The following is a 19,764-nucleotide window of genomic DNA, read 5'->3' as shown; positions in this document are numbered from 1 at the left end:
AGTCTTATTTGTTTGTGAGCAGTGTTTCTTTGTGTTCCTTGCCATCTATTCCATTTACATTTCTGGACACTGCCTGAGAGGAATAGTCACCGTATTTCAGAAGGGAAGGAAGGGAAAGAAATTTGCATTCACTGTGTGGTTATATGTGCCAGGTACTGTATTCTTCCCTCTCTCCTATCTCCATCTCTCTCTACTGCCCACCATATTTACTGGGGGTTCACCATTCCAGGTGCCAGGGATATGAAGGTGAACAAGTTGGCAAGTCCTATCACGGCCTTTAGATTCCCAGCAGCAGAGACAGATAATGAACAAACTCTTTAAATGAAAATATAAAGAACAGCAGGCAGTGATCAGTGCTACAGGTGCCAGAGAGACGTAAGGTGGACAGGGACATCCCCTCTGAGAGGAGACCTGAAAGAAATGAGAAGTGAGCCAAGAGGATATCTGGGGGGCGGGCTCTCCTCGTCCAGAGAAGAGCTGGTATAAAGCCCCGGGCACATCCGAGAAACTTCAGAGAAGCAAGAGGCTGAGCACAGTGACTGAAGAGTGAGATAGGAGAGGGTTGATAACAGGACAAAAACTTGAGCCAACTTCCACGTAGAAAAGCCCCCTGGCCACTGCCATGTGAAGAGGAATACGGGGCAAAGGTGAGAGCAAGTGGGCTGGTTAGACAAGGAGCCATGACGGCGGCTCAGACACTGCGGGTCAGCAGAGAGGCTGTGAGGAGTAGCTTCATGAAGATAGGTTTTGATGGCACTGCTGAAAGTATTTGCTGAAGGATTAGGTGTGGGATGTGAGAGAGAGGAAGGAAGGAAGGACGACTCCAAGGTGAAATAAGTGTGTGACTGGACATGGGGACAGTGGCAGAGAAGGAAATCCAGACTTTAATCTGGGATGTCTCCAATTATCACAAAGTCCTTGAAATGTCACGCACTGTATTAGTCAGTTTACAGACTCTGACAGATGAGTTTCGGAGGTATAAAATCACAGGTATATGTGTGGAGCCATGACTTCTCCTAGTCCCTCTGTCTCCCAAGACCGTGGCCCTTCCGCTCTTTGGTGCTGCCTCCCCGGCACTCTGTCGTGGTACCAGCTGGCTGCAGGATTGGGTATGCCTTGGACACAGAAAATCACTCCAGTCCCCTTCAGAAATATGGACCAATCTTTCCTTATTAGAACTGTCCATGATATCTGACACTTTCCTTGGCACTTTGAAATTTAACCTGTATTTTTATAGGGCAAGGAGATCACTACAGTTTTAAGAATATGAGCTCTGGAACAGGTTTCCTGGGCCCAAATTCTTTTTTTTTTTTTAGTTTAATTTTATTTATTTTGAGAGAAAAAGAAAGTGCAAGTGGAGGAGGGGCAGAGAAAGAATTCCAAGCAGGCTCTGCACTGTCAGCGCAGAGTCCGACGTGGGGCCCAAACCCACGAACCATGAGATATGACCTGAGCCAAAATCAAGAATTGGATGCTTCACTGACTGAGCCACCCAGGTGCCCCCCAAATTCTACTCAACTAACTATGACGTTCTGCATGGTCTTCCTACTCTTATTTTATGGAATTACAAAATCTGTTCACGGAAATGGTAGTTTTTCCCTCAAGTTGTTTGTGAAATGTTACTGGGACATGATATTACTGGAAAGTGCTATTCTCCAAGCCCTGGGAGGAAGTTGAGGCTCACTCTTGTCACACACAGAGTAGAAAACCCATGACCTAATTAATTACCTCAAGCCATCAGCCACATGGAGTGCAATCCTGTGCTGTAGGGTTCTGGTGAGACTGGCTTTGTCCTGCTGAAGCAAGCGGTCCAGTGAACCCTTGGAGGCTAACTCCATCACCAACATGCGAGGACGAATCCCAGCTGCCAGCAAAGATATTAAGCTGGGGTGGTGCAGGTGGCAAAGGACCACCAGCTCCTACAAAGGGAAAAAACCATTTAAGAGTACTATAGCCCCAGTACCTCCTTCCTTAAGTGTCTCAACACTTTGAGTGTGGTTTTCTCTGGGTAACTGGATTATAGCAAATGTTCCATTTCTTCTCTAATCTTTTTTGTATCTTCCACATATTCAGGAATAAACGACTGGTTTTAAAAACGTATTCTGAATGAAAATGTTAAGTTCTATCTTTCCTTATTGCTTTGCGTTTTTCAGAACATTTAATGCAGGGTCAGTACCCCTGCTGTGGTCACACGATCAGGTCACGTCAATCTTATCTAATGAATCCTAGTTAGCCACAGCGTCCTTCTCAGGCCAGGATTCTGAGCAGCTGCTACTAATCAACTGCAACTGGCATGTGAGGTACCACCTGCCTATCATTTCTGGTTTAATGACTAGAAAGGCTTACTGAGGGTGTCTAAGCCCATGGGAATACATGGTATCACTCCTCTTGAAACTTCTCTAATAACTTTCAGTTACTTTTGAATTAAAACCCCGTGTACTCACACAGCCTCCATGGCCTGACCTGATCTGGTCCCGGCCCATCTCTCAAAACCCATCTTCTTCTGTGTCTTCTCCTCTTCATGCGGCACCCTTCTGCCACACTAGTGTTCATTCAATTCACCGCACATGCCCAGCTCCTTCATTCCAGCCACTGGGCCTTTGCCCCTGCTGGTCTCTATGCTCTGAAACCCCTTCACCCTTCTGAAGGCTTCTCATCATTCTGATCTTAGCTCAAATACTCTTACTTTCTCAGAGTAACCTGCCTTGAAACACCCTCGCTAAAGCAATCCCCAGCTGCAAGACTCTCTCTCCAAAAAGTCAAAGATACCATTTTAGCTTGAACAGAGAGGTCTCCATTCTGATGTAATCCTCTCCCTAGACCACATCCTGTGAGACTTTACAATCTCCTTTCTATGTGGTTTGTGAATTCCATGTATACTTTATTCTGCATATTTCACTTTACTCTGAAGCCCTAATTTAGTTGAAATTTATAGTTCATGTGATATTAAATTGATTCATGTTATAAACTGTGATTTCTGTCTGCAGAACCTCTGCTTCTTAAAAACCAGCTTCAAAGATGGGGAGTATCAGTGCCAACTGCATTTGTCAGGAAAGTGGAGTGTGGAGAATTCTGCAAGCTGAAGAAGAAAGGCTGAATACCCTGAGCGGGGATTTTCCAAGAACAAAAGCTTCAGACTGCAATCTTATTTCCTCAGTGGATAAAAACCTTTTTTTTTTTTTTTGCCTCTGTCTGATTATCCCAATTGGTTAAAACTGATGAGAACCAGTCAAGTTAGGTCCGTTTTCTTTCATAGGCACGGACAGAAGCTGAATCCAAATTTTCCATCCTAGAAAAGCAGCTCACTGATTTCAAAGAGAAAGGAGCAGGAGACTGTAATAGATCAGCCCCAGTTCATGACCACTGGTAGAATGACCCTCAGAATGTGGCCCTGAACACTGCAGTGCTTTCCTTTTCTTTCTTTTTTTTTTTTTAAAGAAGCACATTATGTACGCTCTGCTCTTACTATTTCTTCTATCATTTCCTTGGTTCCCCTAGCTGCCTACACACTACTCAGTCCTGTATACATTCTTAATGTTTTGATTTCCAACAGGGTTCCCTGAGCACACTGAATAAAATTTGGAACATACACTGAAGACTAATGACCAAGGCTGAAAAATCAATTTATACAACCAATTGCCTACAGATTGAAAGAGACTGTGCCCAGATTTGGTTCATAGACTTGCTTCTATATATAAAATGTTTATTAACTTATTTGTAAAGCCACAGTGTAGCTTTTGGTATTACTAATAAAATTACTCCAGGATATTTTACACAGACATGGAATTATTTTCATAATCCATAATTAATGTATTGTAACTGGTTTTGTTTTGTTTTGTTTTGTTTTGTTTAGTTTGCACATGTCATTTAGTTTTAGATTTAGGCACAAATTATTTTCTTTAAGTAAGAATGAATAGATTCAAAAACATAGTTGAGTTCTGGCGTAAGATTACAGAATTTGAATTGGATTTTACCACTCTTCTTACCCTCTCTCTCTCTCTCATTCCTACTGTCAGGAAAGACTCAGAAAACAGAGTAAATCCTCATTGGTACTCAAAACCAGAAGGGTACTGGAATGACCACTGTTTGCTTTGCATCCAATATCCACTCACTTTTCTTTCCTCCTAAGGGTACTTTGATTTTTGCTGAGGCATTCAATCCTCACCCCAGTAGCCCATGAACTTGGGAAGAACTGACTCTAACCCCAGCCTCGGGGGATAAGGTGGGAATATTCTAAGTAATAGCATTCACGTTACCATAGAGACTGATTGAGTAACACAGGCCTAAGTCCATCGGTGCAAAGCACTATCCTGGACATAAGTGCTTATGGAGAAAAGAACATGTGATATAAGTGAAGCCAAGAGAGATTTTTAAATGCGTATCGGATTTGGTTCCTTTGAAACACAGGACCTCAAAAGAGGTACCTTCTTTTCTTCTGTACTTGGGGGAGGTAACTGTGAAGCCTGGGACAAAAATTCTCAGAATACTGTCTTTTCTTTGTTTTTCAACAGGAGAAACAAAACAATCTCTTTTTTTTTTTTTTTTTTACTCCATAAAGAGGGGACAAAAGTGGGATTTCATAACTAAACTCAGGTAGACTTTGGGGGGAAATGTGATCATTTTGCATTTTCATAAACACATGCAAAACCAGAGTTCCAGGAGGTTAACATGTCCGATTTAATGTAATAATATTGGATTTCTTACTTGTCTTAACAATCTAAGTGATGTATGTTTATTGAAAATCTTCACAGCCACTTCTTCTCCTTCATAGGCTGCTCGATAAACAGATCCAAAACTGCCATCACCTTTTGAAAAGAAAAGTACAAAGCACTTCTGTTAATCTGTCCAAGCAGAAAAGCTAGATAAATTATTTTGGTTGTGATTATATATGTTTTATACATGAAGAGAAATCTGACCCATGTGTTTCATTGAATCAAGTCTCCTTTGATGCTTCCTCTTCCTGCTGCTACTGTGTGAACTACAATGCACCTGAAGATTGTGTTTCAACCTTCTCGTCTTCCATCTACACACTCCCCACGCAATTATGTCACCGACTCCCTATCTCCATCAATTCCGATACGTTGAGTGTTTCCACATCTTAATTTACAGCCACAAGCCACTTCTGAGCTCTATCCTATATTTACAACTTTGCATTGGAGACCACTGGCATGCCCTTCCAAATCTCAACCATGCTCCATCACAAGCCACATTCATTATCTTGTCTCCAAACTAGTTTTTATTCCATTTCACATATCTTATTTAAAAAAAAAAAATTTTTTTTTGTGGTCATTAGGGACTCAAAACCGAAAAATCATCTTAGCTCTTTGCCCCGTGCCTCCTTTCCATTTCCACTCCCTTGGTTCTTCCTGCCTAGACCATGGAGGCATTCTGGGTTCATTACCTCCAACTCAGTCTATCTCACCTGCAAAATCAATCTCCCTATAATTACACTTTGTGACACTTTTTTGTTCAAAAACAAATTATTCTATGCTGTCTGCCTAATAACATTCCAAATCAGGCACATATCCAACCTGTAGCTCCGAATTTCCCCTGAGGCTCTCTTCCTGCCCTACTGCTCATTCCCTAGGCTCCAGCCCAGTAGTTGTCTGGGTCTGGGCTGCAGGAGATACCTGAGGAGCTTCTAAAAATACCAATGTCTGAGTCCACCCTCAAAGATTCTGACCTAATTAATCACAGGAGTTACTGGTCATTAGGATTTTCTTTTAATTCCCTAGGTGATAGTAATGACCAACCAGCCAGGGTTGAGGACAACTGTCCTGGAAAACTGAAAGAGCCAAAATCTCCTCATCATGCTTGGTATCTTCATGCTTCCATGCCCTTGTTATGCAGTTACTTAAAGAGCTCCATTGCTCCATCATCTCAACTCTGTAGTGTTTATCAAGTCTATAAAGTACAATACATACTGAGATAGCAAGGCCTGAGAAATCAACCATGATCAGCTCCATGGGCTATTACTCTTCACTGACATACAGTATAGCCTTTGTACAATATTTGTGGTTCTCATACAGTGCTTTGAAATATAAGCACTTGATCGACATAAGTGAATGAACTCAGAAAAATCTACAAAGAAATAGAACCATGTTGAGACCTCTTATGTCTAAGTGGTGAAATTATGCATCTATGGGAAGCTTAGATATTTTACATTTTTAAAATATTTTTGTATTTGTATTAATTGTGTATTTTAATTTCTATGATAAGTATATGTAAGCATATATTATTTTATGTTCAGAAACAATGCACATTAAAAATATATTCATAAAACAAGCCTATTAATATACACAAATCTATTAAGAAGTGTCATATAGGAACTGCTATGTCAGAAGGAAAATGTCAACTGAAGGCTTGAAATTCACTCCCATCCTACAAGGAAAATGGAAATGAATGACCTCTATCATATTACCCTAGCATACTACAAATAATGAATGGGGAGTCTCTGATTATAAAATGTTTTTTTTTTTAATATTTTTAATGTTTATTTTTGAGAGAGAGCACAAGAGCAAGCGAGGGAAGGTCAGCGAGAGAGGGACACAGAGGATCGAGGCAGAGGCTCCATGCTGTCAGCACAGAGCCCAAAGCGGGGCTCAACCTCACGAACTGTGAGATCATGACCTGAGCCAAAGTGGGACGCTTAACTGAGTCACTCAGGTGCCCCATAAAATGTTTTTGGAAGGATATATCTCATTTATTTACATCAGTGATTCTCAACTAGGGTGATGTTGCTCCCCTACCCCTACCCTCTATCTTTTTCAATGTCTAGAGATATTTTTGATTGTCACATCTGGGGAGGGGGAGGTGAGGAGATACCATTAACATCTAGTAGGTAGAGGCCAAAGATGCTACTAAACATTCTACAATGCACAGGACTGTCCCCATAACAAAGAATTATTCAGTCTAAAATGGCAACAGTGCAGAGTTTGAGAAACCCTGATCTAAATTGTGAATGAACATGAAATTTATGGGTCTATGGGGCATGAGACTAGAGAATGAGGAGTACTTATGTAAGCACTTTACTTCCTGTGTAATTAATGATATACAGAACACAGGTGCTTTTGAAGGTGGTCAAAAGGTACAAACTTCCAGTTATAAGATAAAAAAATACTGGGGATGGAATGTCCAGCATGACAACATGTTGAAAGTTGTTAAGAGAGTTAATCTATGAGACCTCAACACAAATAAAAATATATATATTTGTTTCTTTTTCTTTTATTTTGCATCTAAATGGGATGACCAATTCTAACTAAATTCATTGTGGTAGTCATTTCATGATATATGTAAAGTCAAATCATTTGCTGTATACCTTAAACTTCTACAGTGCTGTATGTCAATTATATCAATAAAACTGAAAAAAAAATCCCACAGGTGCTTCAAAACAAACTTTGTGAGCATTTCTACATATGCTGTGCAAAGGGTCCTATATATGAAACTCATCTTAATGCAATAATAAAAGATATTTTGGGGAGCTTTGTCTGGTGGCTTGAGACTCCTTCAGAGAAAGAATATGTATGTGTGGTATTTACCTGCACCCTTTGAATCACAGGTCAAGTCTAGTGTTGGTTAAGATCTAGGATTTGGCATTGACTATTCAGCATTTGGTGTTAACCCACTACTACTAATATATTCATTTCCAGAGTTCCAAAACATTCATTCTAAAATTCTCTATGTAAAGAATAAAGGTACCAAGCAGTTTATTTACCTTTACATGTTATGTCCCAAATTTTAGACATTCTCTGTTAACAGTTTTAATGTATTGACATATTTCAGGCATTCTCTGTGGAAATTTTATTAAAATGAAGTGTATACACAGACAACAACCAGTGTTCTACAAAGTAAAGCCAGAATTGTCCTCAAATAGTTTACATTAAATCAGTGCTCTTCACAGTTCCCAATGACTCTCAAGAAGGCTTAGAACTTGAGTATGTCACCAAATTAATGCTTCTGAATTTTAATCCCAAATTGTTCTATGAATATTTTTATGAGAATTCATGCCTGTTATCCTAAGGTACAAAACTGCTACTATGAGTACCTAGAGGTGTTCTTCCTTTACTTATTCTGTCTGAGACTGAAAAATGACTGCATTACACAACTGAAAATCTCCTTATCTCCCTCCCCCATTTCTGGCACTTAATGCAAATGCAAGGATATATTTCACAAATGTGTGCTTTTATTGTAGCCCCATTCTTATCTTGAACCTAGTCTATTAGAATGTATGCAAATCAAATTCTTTATGTGACACGTTACTTTAAAATATATCATTCCAATTATAACATTAATCATTATATCACTATAATAACATTATATCATTATAACGATAACATTATATCATTCCATTATAACAAATATATGAAGACACTAAAAACTATGATAATATAATTATATTTGAATATATTCTAGATTATAAGGAAAAATTATATCCTAGTTTTTATTCTCAAACCAACAAAAACAGTTACCTAAGAGGAATTCTGGAGCTTGTTCAAATTCCAATTCATCATTATTCAACATAATATTTCTAGGCAGGTCAGCCAAAATTAAGTCAGGAGCAATTTGAGATATAGGAATGGTGAGCCTTGGTTGCTCCGGATTGACTAGAAGGTCTCCTGAGAAGTACATAAAACATTTATTACAAGCAGACTTTGAAGGATGAACGTAAATGTGTGCTTTTGACTTACAAAAATAATTACATTTCCTACGATTTCTAATCACTCTCTTAGGTTATCTTACCAATCCTATTTTTCTCTAGAAAATTTGAGAAAGTTTTAAAGATTTAATTAATACCTACCTACCTGGAATGTTAAAAACTCATTCCTAGGTTCACTCATTAGAAACTAGAGTTCAGAACTGCCTTAGACTATCTGACATAGATTAGGAAATAATCTATTCTCTTAACCACCTTCATGGGGGCACTTATTATATGGTTAACAAGTTGTAAGTTATTTCTATGTATCATCTATTTTATTTTTTATGCAAGTATAATTAATATAAAGTGTTATATTAGTCTCAGGCATATAATATAATGATTCAAAAATTCTTGACATTTCTCAGTGCTCATCATGATAAGTGTACTCTTAATTCCCTTTACCTATTTCACCCATCCCGCAACCCACCTGCCTTCTGGGAACCACCGGTTTGTTCTCTGTATGCAAGCATCTGGGGTTTTTGTGTCTCCTTTTTTTTCTTTGTTTGTTCATTTGTTCTATTTTTTAAGTTCCACATATGAGTGAAATCATATGGTATTTGTCTCTCTCTGTCTGACTTATTCCACTTAGCATTATACTCTCTAGGTTCATCCATGTTGTTGCAAATGGCAAGATTTCATTCTTTTTATGGCTGAGTAATATTCCTGTGTGTGTGTGTGTGTGTGTGTGTGTGTGTGTGTATACACACCACATCTTCTTTACAAAAACATCTATAGATGGACACTTGGGTTGCTCAACATCACTAATCATCAGGGAAATGCAAATCAAAACCACAATGAGTTATCACCTTACACCTGTCAGAATGACTACAATCAAAAACAAGAAATACCAAGTGTTGGCAGGGATGTGAAATTAAAGGAACCTTCAAGTGATGTTGGTAGGAATACCAATTGGTGCAGCCACTGAGGACAATAGTATGGAGGTTCCTCAAAAAGTTAAAAATAGAATTACCATGTGATTCTATTGATATTTACCCAAAGAAAATAAAAACACTGTTTTGAAAAGATATATGCACCCCCATGTTTACTGCAGCATTATTTACAATAGCCAAATTATGGAAGCATGCATCATCTATTTTAATCCTCATTAACAATTCTATAAGGTAGGTTTTAGTATTCCCATTTCACAGATGAGATTATTTTGCTCAATGAGCCAGTATTCAAACTCTCAAACCAAAAAGCTTCTGAATCTAGAACACAAAGGTCTTTTTGGTAGCAAATACAATCCACCTTTCTCCACTATCTCTGTAATTGAATGCAGTATCCTCTAACTCATACCTTAGAGGTAAGAATTATTTTTACATTCATTACAAAATTCCACAAATACTAAAAGGATCATTTAAAAACATGTGAAATTGTATCAACACTACCTTCTTCTGCTTTCTTCATCAAGTCATCAAGCAAGATTTTTTGATGTTCTTCACCATCATTAAAACTATATAATGCCCATTTCTTTAACAGAGTTTCTCCTTCACCACAGATATCAATTTCCAGTAACCCAGGAAACCATTCTTCCATGAGAGAATCGATGTGGTCCACAACTTGGCCCAAAAGAATACAGCCTACATAATCCAAAAAAGATCTCATTAACACCCTACGCGAACCTTGTCATGTTGCAAAGCTAGAAAAGAGGATCTGTAAGTATGAAAAGAAAAGTTTAGATTTCTTTAGTGGTACAATTCAAAGTTGAATTAATTTCCTTACCTTTTCTACACGAAGGAACTGTAATTTTTAAGAAACTCTCTGGGTGATGGTCTAAGACTTCAGATCCTACCAGACAATAAGCTTCAGGAGACCAATTCAAGTAGATGCCTTGTCGCCAATACATTCTGTTTGGGCGAAGTGCTCGTTCTGAAAGAAGTTTAAATGGACCCAAATGAATCTATTAATCATTAACTATTCCATAAATTAAAGGGGCAGAAAAATCACTGCACATACCACATTTGACTAATAGAGTTATATTTGTTTGAAACAAAGTATTGGAATCATTAATGACACAAGTCCTCATCTGTATCTATTATACATGAAATTAAGCATTTTATCCTTAATTTTGCAATGAAATAAACAAAATGCCCAGTAGGTAACCTAAGAGGGATTTCAGGTTCATAATGTTAAGTAGTGTAATATGTATATTAATAGAAGATAAAGAATCATAAGTAAATTCTTACAACTTTTAAAAGGAGGTTGTTGGCCAGGCTACAATAAAAACTTCCTGAATGTTTCATTTTAATGCAGTGTAACTACTTATATACTGATCAGTTGCAAGCAAGATAAGGCTTATTTCAGAATATAGTAGTACCTCCATAAAGCTGATTTTTAACCCCCCGAAATGGCATTTTTCCCTGTGGAGCACTAAGATCTCTCTTTCTTCTAGAAGGAAGCACTAGCATTATAAACACTCATTTTTATCCCCCCCCCCTTTTTTTTTTTGTAAATCCCTCAGGGATGGTGCAGCAGAAGAGAACTATTATTGTTTCTACACCGAATAGTCTGAATGGCCACAACCTGTTACCTTGTTAAATAAAACTCCCTGGCTTTGCAGTGACAGTCATTTCTAGTTTTATTTTGTTCATTTGTGTGTGTGTGTGTGTGTGTGTGTGTGTGTGTGTGTGTGTTTATATGCCATGACTCCTAGTAATCTCACTTTCTAAAATTGTTGCTTATGGTCTACTTGGGCTTGGAAAGCAAGACATTCATACTTGTTATAAATGTGTCTAAAACAAAAACAAATAGGCTTTGAGTGAGGACCTGAAAAATTTCCTTTTTGACAAACAACATGAACTTATATGAGCCTATCTGTCTTTATCTTGGCTACTCTGAAGTCTTTTGAGCTTCTTTTCTGATTTTCAGTGGCCTTACAAATAAATAAACTCTGAAAATGACATATTAATTTTAATATGCTTTCCCCCTAATTTCTCAAATATTAAGTCTCCATTAAATACATACCTCTTCCTGAAAGCATGTAAGGTGAAATTTCAAGTAATCGATTGATTAACCTTGACCAAAATCCCATTGGAAAATAAGGCATTTCATATAGCCGAATGATAATTTCAGAGTTCTCACAATGAGGGAGCTCTATCACAGGCCTGTGGTCAGACAAACTAAAGAGAAAAGGACATCAGCATTATACAGCTTCATAATACACCCAACCATGTTAACCAAAGTGCTTTACAACTTGAGAATCAATGAGTTGAAGAATAAATATTCTAGCTTATTGCACTTTTTTATAATGTTCTTTTGCTACATGTCCTTTCTTCTTCAAAAAATTCAATGGCTATTTAATCAATTCAAATGCATGCTCAGATGCATGAAATTTTTTCAGTAATCCTCTTTAAACTAATAAATAAATTATTACAATTAGTCAGGCAGAGACAAGTTTGAAGCGGTTATATAAAACTTAAAAAATCCAAGTCCTAGAAAAAAAAGTATATATGTATTTTTGGAATTGTATATCATGTAGCAATCAATGCAATTTACACTTTTCAATATCACATACCTTATAACATTTCCTACTAATAACATATAAAGCAACCTTCTATAATAAAAGGTTAGAACCAAGGCCTCCACTGTGTTGCCGCTCCCACTGAAAATTCATTGCCATAAATTCTTCTGATGAAAACTCAGTATCTTCCCAGAACCTGTCTAATATAAATCTCTCAATGCCATGTAAGAACACACATGAACACACACAGAATAATCACTATTTACCTTTAAGTAATTTAAGCAGTAGTAAACCAAACTAATTATATACATAAAATAAGTTTCACTGTATCTTTAAAATGTCAAATGCAGTGTTTTCATTAAAAGTAAATGTTATACTTCAGTAGAATGTGTACACCAGAAGCAAAATAAAATTAGTACATTTATCATAAACAAAAGTTATTTTGACAGTTAAAATATATAACAGATGGTGAGTTTCCACAAGGTAATTGAAATTTTAAGTTTAGGTTTACCTGCTTGGAACCAGCAAATATTCTTCTCCTATTGGCAGGGCAATCTGGAATTTTTCTAGGAGTTTAAAGTACTGTGACATGTAGTTCTTTGGAAACCTCTTTTTCTTTGAAAGAAATTTTTCCACATCTCTGCGTGAAATGATTCCCTTAGGATGTTTTGGATAGCCTTCCACTTTCACTGTCAAAATCTGAAAGATTTAAAGTTGTAAATAATCACTCCAATTTATTTTCTGAAAAGTTCTGAATTTAAAGCATTTTGTATCTCTTTGCTCAGTGAAAATGATCAGAACAATTTTAACATTGTCAAGTACAACATGGGACCTCATTTCTTTACTAGAAGCCCAGCGGGACAACCACTCTTCCACAGAAAATTTATGAAATTAAGGGAGTGAATTCAGATCAGAAGTTATAGATATCCTCTGAAATCAATGAATCTTAAGCTTTCCTAGATCCAATTAACAGATCAATCCAACACCCCTCATCCTTATTATAGTCTCATCAATGATACATTCATAGGGAAATTATCTTCCAGACTGTTCTCACTACAGGTTTGCCACAGAAATGTTACTTTACGTTTATATAATAGGAAATGGTTTCTATCAATGGGAAGAGAGGCAGTATAGTACAGTTTTGTGGTCCTCAAACAAAGCAACTACAGAATTTTGCTGGACTCCACTCAGTTGGAAATAGGTCTGGGATAAAGCTTGAGAATCTGTTTAACAGGAAACTCATATGACTCTAGTGTAGAGATCATACTTTGAGCTTTGATTATCATCATGAGTTAAAAGTAGAAATTCAGAAGAACCCAGGTCATATCCAGGCTCTACTACCATCTCTGTTACCTTGAGAAAGGTATATAACTTCCTTAAGCCACAATTTAAATGAGATAATAACAGTGACTGCTTCTTAGACTGCCATAACACTGAAATAAGGTAACATACGTAAGGCGTGCAAAGTGCATATGACAATTTTTAGCATATAGTATGCCCTCATATGTCAGCCATTACCATCCACATATTCCTTGATGAATGAAATGAAATCACATTTCATTTACCCAAACTAATTTTTAAAAGAGGTTGTGCGTAATTTCTTTGGTAGATCTGTAACGTTCAAGGGCTAAATAGGAGCAAACATGATGAACATTATCATGCAGTTGGGTGAAACACTAGATTGCAAAATCCTTAGGCCCAGGGACTTGTCTCACTCATCTCTATTTCTCTATTTGGTACATATAATGTTTATTGAATCAATGAATGCATGACTGACTGAACATAATGGTGTCTAATGACAATATATAATGGGTCATTAAAGAATACACTGCAGCTGGCGCTTAACCGACTGAGCCACCCACGTGCCCCTGTTCTGGCATTCTTAAAGTTTCCTTGTCTCACAACTCACTCTCTATCCCTAACCATATTTTATATTTGCTTTATAGCACTCTACCATCTGACACTGTAAGAGTTTAGTTGTTGGTTGTTTCCTTCAACTTGAATGTCAGCTTCATGAATGCAGGAAACTTGTTCCCTGCAGAACAATATCAGGAACATTGTAGTTGTCAAGTCAATATTGTTGGATGAGTAAATTCGGGTAAAATGAAGTTTGGAGCATTTTATCCTGGGGTTAGTTTTTTAGACACTGGAGTCAAACTACTTGGTTTGAAATCCTAATACTTCTTCCTGAATGTTTAACTTTGGATAAATTATTTAACCTCTCTGTCCATCAATTTCTTCATCTTCAAAATGGGGACTAGTATAGTACCATTAAAATAGCTGTTCTGAGAATTACAAGAGAAAATGTTTAAATTAGCACATAACTAACCCCTTGTATGTTAGCCATTATTGTATACTATTCTAATTTATTTTATTTAGACACATTGATTTTAAAATAGGTGGTTTGTGCTTGATTTTTTAGTAGATCTATGGTGTGCTGCCACTGTTTGTAGTAGATAGTTTACAAATATAGACACATCAGTATCTTCTCATCTTCTACATGCATGGTGTTCAATCCTTTGAGAAATTAAATCCATCCATTCTCCTCCTCTTGGATCTGGACGGGCTTTGTGGTTACTCTGGTCACTAGTAGCAGAACTGATATTTTACCAGTTCTGGGCCTAAACTTTGCGAGTACTGGTCATATGAGGGGCCACACAGAGGAAGACCAACATACCAAAAATGTGAGAGTGGCATTTTTAGACTTTCCAGCCTCGCTCAATCAAGGAAGCCAAGTGAATGACCCTTGCCAATGCCATGTGGAGCAGAACCACCCAGCTGAGCACAGTCAATCCACAGAAAAGTGAGAAACAATAAAGTGTTGATGTTTTACCTGAAGTTTACTTGTTTACTCAAGTTTTGGGGTATCTTGTTTCATAGCAATAAAAAACTAAAACACTGCCTTAATTTTATCACCTTTCAAAGACCTAATATTCCTTCAGCCTAGTAACTTATAATGCTAACTTATGCGCTTATGCAAAAAAGAGAATTTTCCAGATTCCTCACCCAAGTTTTTATCAAGATTAAATTGCCATGCAAGCTTTTTAATGTTCCACCTGATTAACTCAATAAGTGTATTTCATATTTCTTTTATCATACATTTAAATGAGTTTTGTAAACTTCTCTGTGCAGTGATGGAAATGTCTTTAATAAGTTTAGTGACCTAATAGTCTGGGTCACAGAGAAGGTAGGAGGCTCATTAGAGCTTTTGCACCATGAAATTATTTCTGCCCTTCCTTTGATGATTCACGGAGGTGAATACCCCTATTTATTTTTGTTGATGGGTATCAGATAAGTCATTCTTGTTTTCATTTGATTATTTATAGCTTTCGTTCTCCTCAAGTGTTCGTGAAAATGACATTATATTTTAATATATCAGCATAAATAAAAATATAGTACTTATAAAATTATTAAAAAATTCAAGTTAATATCATACTGACTCTTTAGATCTATCTCTCAATATAACTTTGGACTGTTCAAATTATTGACTTAATTTTCACTTAAATTATCATGTTTATAGTAAAACTATGCTGATAAGAGTTTCAACTTAATCACTCCATGAATCTTCAGGAATTGTATTGTGGTAATAGTGGAAGGCTGCTTTTGTTAGAAGATGGTGATTCTGAAACAAATCACTTCTTTATTCTACTGAAGAAGATACGCACACCCTAATACTACCCACATCTGTACAACTTTAAATATTCCCAATTCACAGGGAAACACATCATTTTGGGGGGCAACTTTAGCCTTTCCTTGACTATATAGAGTTTAGTCATTTTCTGATATAGTGTGGCACACAGGACAATAAAATCTTCAGGGTATATTTAAAACTCCCTTTGCTATATCTGGGGCTCCTGGGTGGCCCAGTAGGTTAAGCATCCAACTTCGGCTCAGGTCATGATCTCATGGCTCATGAGTTCCAGTCCCATGTCAGGCTCTGTGCTGACAGCTCAAAGCCTGAAGCCTGCTTCAGATTCTGTATCTCCCTCTTTCTCTGCCCCTCCCCTGCTCATGCTCTGTCTCTCTCTCTCTCAAGAATAAATATTTAAAAAATAAAAAAAATTTTAAAAACTCCCTTGGCACCCACCTACACATATGTTTTATTTAGCCCCATACCTGACACACATTCTAAAACTACATGGATACATCTTTACAATTTTGAAAAATTTTTTTATTACCTAAAATAATATCCTTAAATTACTAAATAGGTCAAACATAAGATTAGCTAAGTTACTTCTCACTTACACTGAATTAGAGAAGCAATGTAGAAGATAATATTGTTATTATCCTTATTTTACAAGTGAAGAAACAAAGGCTTAAAATATTAAGAAATGTCACAGTGTTGGGATGGATATAGAAGAGATTTGAACACGGGTCATGCGGACTACAGAGCTTGTGCTCCAGACCAGTCAACGTTACCAGCTCCATTCTCATTTAGCAGATGAGTGGAAACACACTTTCCAGGGCATATGTTCAGAGGGATGAAAATTTACTTAAAAAATATCTACCAAAATAGGTATTACTGTCACATTACAATTGCCAATTGCAATACATTTCAATATGCTCTCAAGGTCCATGATATAGGATTTAGGCCAAAATGAGTTCCCTCTTCAAACTACCTGCCTTTTTTTTCTTTAGATAAAATTTAGGAACTATCATTCAAAATTATCTGAGGGAATTTAATGACTATTACGGTTTAATTAGAAGAGATGATTCTAATGTAAACAGATAGAATCATTTTAGGGTCTCAGGGAGTCACATGCAAAACTCTAAATTATGCCCACACTCAAAATAGTTGCCAGTGAATACATGTGCTGGAGACGGCCTCCCCAAGCTCTCTTCAGTTCATGATTAAGCTAGATGCAGCTGTTCTCAACCAGGGTGATTGTGCACCCCCGCTGATGTTTGGCGATCTTTGGACACATTTATGCTTGTCATATTGGGTCAGTACTACTGGCACCTAGAGGGTAGAGACTAAAGATGCTGCTATCATCCTATAATGCACAACAAATAATTATCTGGCCCAAAATGTCAATATTGCCGACACTGAGAAACTCTGAGCTAGTGCGTTCTGATTGAATGGCTTTCTGTGGCAAACCTGTAGAGATGGGTTATGCTAACTAATTAAGATAATCTCATTGGTAATTATCACTGGCAGAAGAAAAAATCTTTCCATATGAAATATAAATGGAGAAAAAACAGCCATAACCACCACCACCCAAAGTTTTCAAAACAATAAATGTTTACAGCTTATAATCCACTCAAGAGTCAAAACTCCTCTCCATGTTGTCCAGTTAAAGGTTTTACATCCATAGACTCAATTTTCTTATGTATATTTGCCCCAAGGATTTTCACAAAGCTTCCATTCAACTGACTATATCAATAACCAAACTAAAGGGTCATAAGGATCTAGAAAAAGCACTGTGGAACAGAGTGGTACAACATCTGTTCGCAAGTTGGAAACAAAGACATTAAAGTGAACTCTCAGACATTTTCCCTTCTTCCATGAAGCTCTTCTTTATGCAGTCTTCTACATGAACTGCTCTACAGTAGTCTACATTTATAGGATTTTCTACTTTAACTGAATACAAACTCTATAATGCTCAGTTCTCTGGGTGTCACTTGTTCCTCTCTTCAGTCATTGCCCTTATGCCACAAAAATACAAAATACCAACCTGTGCCATGACTTTACAAAGCCACTTGGGTTCCACAAAATATAAGTCACTTAACTGCAGCGCTGGGTCTTGAAAATGAAGAAGGACCCCTGTAGTAAAAATCAAACCGTGAAACATGGAATCTAGAAGATACAAATATCAAGGGACTTTGGAGAGAATCTAGTCCAACCTCCTCATTTTACAGATGAGGAAACCTCAGCACTGTTGGCAGAAGAGCTGAGGCTAGAACCTGAGCATCCCAGTTTCCAATCCCTAAAGTCCAAGTATTAGAAAGTATTTTTGGAACTACATAAAATGACCATATATAAGCATATTTGAGATAATTGCATGCACTGTCTTTCATATATTTACCAATAATCAAAAATTCACAAAACGTTTTGGCTTTCTAAACATATTCTACAAGCCATCTTATTTTCAAATATAGGTAAGAAACATAGGATATTGCAGAAAGCTACTAGTTTAAGAATAATGGAGGGAAAGGAACAGATTATAATCCATGTGAAGGTAATTTTTCATACAACAGAATCTAGGGATTAAAAGCAGCTGTAGTCACTTACCCTAGTACTACAAATTAACTCACACGTTTTTAGCAGGGTTATACTGATCAAGTACACAAATAGCGCAGAAGCCACTATAAGCATCTTTATCTGTGAGACCATGCTGACAATGAGTGATGCAACAGGCAAGATCTGCCATTCAATAGGTTTAGTGTCTCAGGTAACCACTGATTCTCTAAGTGCCCAGTTAGACCATCCCAATAATACTTACCCTTTAGAGTATATAAATAACTTCCACACACAGTAAATTCAATTGATACCATGAAAGGATATGGCTTGTGCTTGGGGTCCCAAAGCGCCTCAGTAGTTAAGTCAATTTCTAGAACCCACATGTTTTAACTCCTACTCAGATACTTTTCCCACCACTGCCCTTAGATGGTTTCCTAAATGTTTTTTTTCCTATGGCATGACATATGATTCAATGTCATTGTACATGATGACCTTTCAAAAGGAAAAAGTCAGTGGTCAAAGAATTTTGTAGATATTCTGTTAAATTTTGAATTTTTTTTTTAATTTTTTTTTAACGTTTATTTATTTTTGGGACAGAGAGAGACAGAGCATGAACGGGGGAGGGGCAGAGAGAGAGGGAGACACAGAATCGGAAACAGGCTCCAGGCTCTGAGCCATCAGCCCAGAGCCCGACGCAGGGCTCGAACTCAGGGACCGTGAGATCGTGACCTGGCTGAAGTCGGACGCTTAACCGACTGTGCCACCCAGGCGCCCCATATTCTGTTAAATTTTGAATGCAAATTCTATACAAGGTTCAGATACATTTTTACAATGACTACAGTGGAGTTTTGAAAAAATATGTAACAAACATACTAACCTGATTCATTTAGGAAGTGAACCGCATGAGGAAGCTCATTTTCATCCAACTGTAGCTGATTTTCTTTTACGAGTTGTAATAATCGTTTCCGGTCGATTACAGGAAATTCAATTGGCACATTTTTACGTTCCGATAAAATGATTTTCTCAAGTTCTACATAGCAGTCTGGAATCAGCTGCCCAACTACAGGCTGATCTCGGATCTGTGTAATTACAAATGACAAGCTGTAAAAATCCATTTTATTCATCTGCCTGAAGGTGGTTGGTAAATTCAGTACTAATAGTTGTTCAGAAAGTGATATATTATTCAAGTGTGATGTAAAACTATTTAAGCTGTGAAGGATAAATAAAATGATACTAAAATAAGAAAAAAATATAAACACAGAAGCCAATTTATAAATAACTATCAAACAAAATAATATGGAAATATTTATCTAACTACCCAAAAAAATCCATGATATACTCCAGGATAAATCACTAATCATAAAGAAAGGATTTTTTATTTTCTAAGACATTAAACATATATGCAATAGATATGCTACCATAATAAGT

General features: G+C 37.0%; 1 protein-coding gene across 1 annotated transcript in view; it reads right to left on the bottom strand.

The window, feature by feature from the left end:
* Nucleotides 1-19,764, bottom strand: part of LRRK2 (leucine rich repeat kinase 2) — a 138,010-nt gene that overhangs the window by 34,978 nt on the left and 83,268 nt on the right. Inside the window, exons 32-40 of the mRNA XM_045466554.1 lie at nt 19,214-19,415; nt 17,831-17,919; nt 12,667-12,854; nt 11,660-11,814; nt 10,418-10,564; nt 10,084-10,275; nt 8,469-8,615; nt 4,705-4,805; nt 1,729-1,919 (exon numbers count right to left, since the gene is read on the bottom strand). Of these exons, the coding sequence (XP_045322510.1) occupies nt 1,729-1,919; nt 4,705-4,805; nt 8,469-8,615; nt 10,084-10,275; nt 10,418-10,564; nt 11,660-11,814; nt 12,667-12,854; nt 17,831-17,919; nt 19,214-19,415 (1,412 nt within the window). The remainder of the gene's footprint in view (nt 1-1,728; nt 1,920-4,704; nt 4,806-8,468; nt 8,616-10,083; nt 10,276-10,417; nt 10,565-11,659; nt 11,815-12,666; nt 12,855-17,830; nt 17,920-19,213; nt 19,416-19,764) is intronic.

The sequence above is a fragment of the Leopardus geoffroyi genome, chromosome B4 (assembly GCF_018350155.1).
Source record: "Leopardus geoffroyi isolate Oge1 chromosome B4, O.geoffroyi_Oge1_pat1.0, whole genome shotgun sequence".
NCBI lineage: Eukaryota > Metazoa > Chordata > Mammalia > Carnivora > Felidae > Leopardus > Leopardus geoffroyi.
Note: the sequence above shows the minus strand (reverse complement) of the source record. Positions and strands in the feature narration are given on the sequence as shown.